Below are 2,420 nucleotides of genomic sequence, written 5' to 3' on the forward strand. Positions count from 1 at the left end.
TCTTGCAAAGGGTTGTAAGTGTTCCTAGTGTCTGTAATCTCTAGATAATCTTTTGATAGTGATTTCCTGGGTTTGGCTGCCCCGGAGAGGTTTTACTTTTAGAACGTTTTCTAAAAGGTTTCCTCTTCGTAACCAAAATATCTGTGTCTGCCTTTTTATTGCTTTATATATTTTGGGTGATTGAATTGTGTATTGCTTCATAATATTAATTCCGCATAAATTGTGATAAACAAGTTTTTGGAGTCGGCATAGCGTTTTTCAAATTTTTTATTTCATATGTGATATAATCTGGTCTAGTTAAGCTTTTTTTTTTTCTTAATACTTAAGTTTGATGAGTTTGGCTTTGGTGTCAACTTCTGATTGGTTGCACAAAACTCACCTTTTGTGTAAGCTCCCTATATAAGTTATTCTCAATAAGCAATTATTACGTTCAAAAGCCATATTAATGTTCCAAATATACGCCATCGAGGCACCCTGTAAACCGTATTAGAGTAATATACACAAGCTATATTAAGAGAGCTAAGAGATTCTTCTAGTGCTCGGCTGCTTCTTGAATCTTTATTTAAGAGGGAAATGTGCATAAGAGATAATTCGATCAACAATAACGTACACAAAATGAAAATTACTCCAAACATTACAAGTCTGCAGTCTTATTAATTATTAAGTATCAAATACAATGGAAATCCTTAATTAATTATTTCATTTTATTTGGAATTGAAATTACAAGCCATGCAGTCTTATTCACATGCAAGCGTGCATGTCTTGAGGCCTAGCCAATAACGGGGACCCTATAAACAACGCCATTTTTATCAATCCAAACCCAAACCCTGTCACAGCGGAAGTCCTGTATGACAACTGATCCTTCCGGCACGATCTTAGCATCCACAAGCAGATTCTCTCTCTCAATTCTCACCTCAGCAACCGTCCCTTGCACTCCAACCAGCTCAGGCCATGATTTCTTACCTACAAAAAAGACTTTTGTCTCATAGCAATTCAATATATATATATATACTTGGAATATTTCTTAATTATTCATTACCGTCACACTCTGAAGCCATCCTTTTCCTTGATCACCCTCTTATATATATTGATAACGTGTTTATTTATGATGTAGTATTGGTTGGGTGAAGAGATTGGGGGGGTGTTTGTATTTATAGAGTATCATTACATAACTTGTGGTTCGTCATTATTGACTATTTAGATTTGAAAGCTAAGGGTTTGAATTCTTTTTTTTTTTTTTTATCTTTTTTTTTTCTCAAAAAAACAAATTAGCGGTCCTTGACATAACTGTCATGGTGAGGTGCCTGATAAGGATTAGCTGCAGTTTTCATTGAATATTCTTTTTCCCCGGCTGCTCTTTATATATATATATATATATATATATATATATATATAGAGAGAGAGAGAGAGAGAGAGAGAGAGTTCACATGAATTCACAAATCTAATGATTAATATATTAAATTTATAAGATGAGATATAAAAATAAAATAAAATAAAAAATATTAACGCGAATCATTCATCTTTATAAACTAATATTCATATTCATTCGCAATAAAGTCTTAAAATCAAGTTATTCATTTTATTAGTGATTTTATATTATGATCCATTCTCTCTATCATATTACCATCTCAAAATGGGCTTCTACTTACTCTAAGCCCATCTATTTGGGCTGGGTCTACCGTTTATTATAGTCTTTATAGATTCATAGCATAAAATTAGAGTTACCATTTACCTTCTCATGAAATTAGGATTGTTACAAAATAAGTCCTGTTACTGTTTCAAACTTATATAGGCGCAATTCATCTTTCCCTCGTAGCTGTTGTGGCTCAACTACATCCGCTTTTTCAAAATGCGATATATAAATAGCAAAATTCATATATTTAGATCAAAGTTATTTCCTATTTTATACGTTGAATGGGAGCCACACAGCCCACACCACTATGTTGTGTAGGCTACAGCAACATCATGAGATTCATAACAGAATCATACCACTCTATTTTACCTCATTTGCATTTCAATATATATATAGAAGACTGAAACCAAGTAGTGTTGTAGACATCCTTAGCGTCCAGCTTGGGGATGTTCCACTTACTGAAATCATTATCACCATCAACAGAAATATTTTCATAGTTAACCACGTCCGGTGGCAAACTGGAATTAGAACTAACAGAAGAATTAGATCTCCACATTTTGACACACAAACTAAACTCAAAATCACACACTGGGTGAAGTCTTAAAGGATCTCATCCTAGGTACTCACTCATTGGTTAAAGTTCCTAAGCATGTCCTTTCTAGACGCTCACTATCCACACATACCCTTGGCCTGCCGTACAGGTGACGCATACCCTTGGCCTAGCCCTCAGCACCTACTTAATGCCCTAACACGCCAAACCCAGGCTTTCAACGGGACTTACAGGTTC

General features: G+C 34.6%; 1 protein-coding gene across 1 annotated transcript; it reads right to left on the reverse strand.

The window, feature by feature from the left end:
• Positions 1-769: 769 nt before the first annotated feature.
• Positions 770-1,058, reverse strand: LOC148586497 (glu S.griseus protease inhibitor-like). The gene is made up of 2 exons (XM_088515962.1): positions 1,040-1,058; positions 770-963 (listed from the first exon to the last, which is right to left on the reverse strand). The coding sequence occupies exons 1-2, from the start codon at positions 1,056-1,058 to the stop codon at positions 770-772; spliced, it is 213 nt and encodes a 70-aa protein (XP_088372088.1).
• Between the last annotated feature and the right edge of the window lie 1,362 nt (positions 1,059-2,420).

Source organism: Corylus avellana, chromosome 4 (assembly GCF_965113065.1).
Source record: "Corylus avellana chromosome 4, dhCorAvel1.hap1.2, whole genome shotgun sequence".
NCBI classification, from domain to species: domain Eukaryota; kingdom Viridiplantae; phylum Streptophyta; class Magnoliopsida; order Fagales; family Betulaceae; genus Corylus; species Corylus avellana.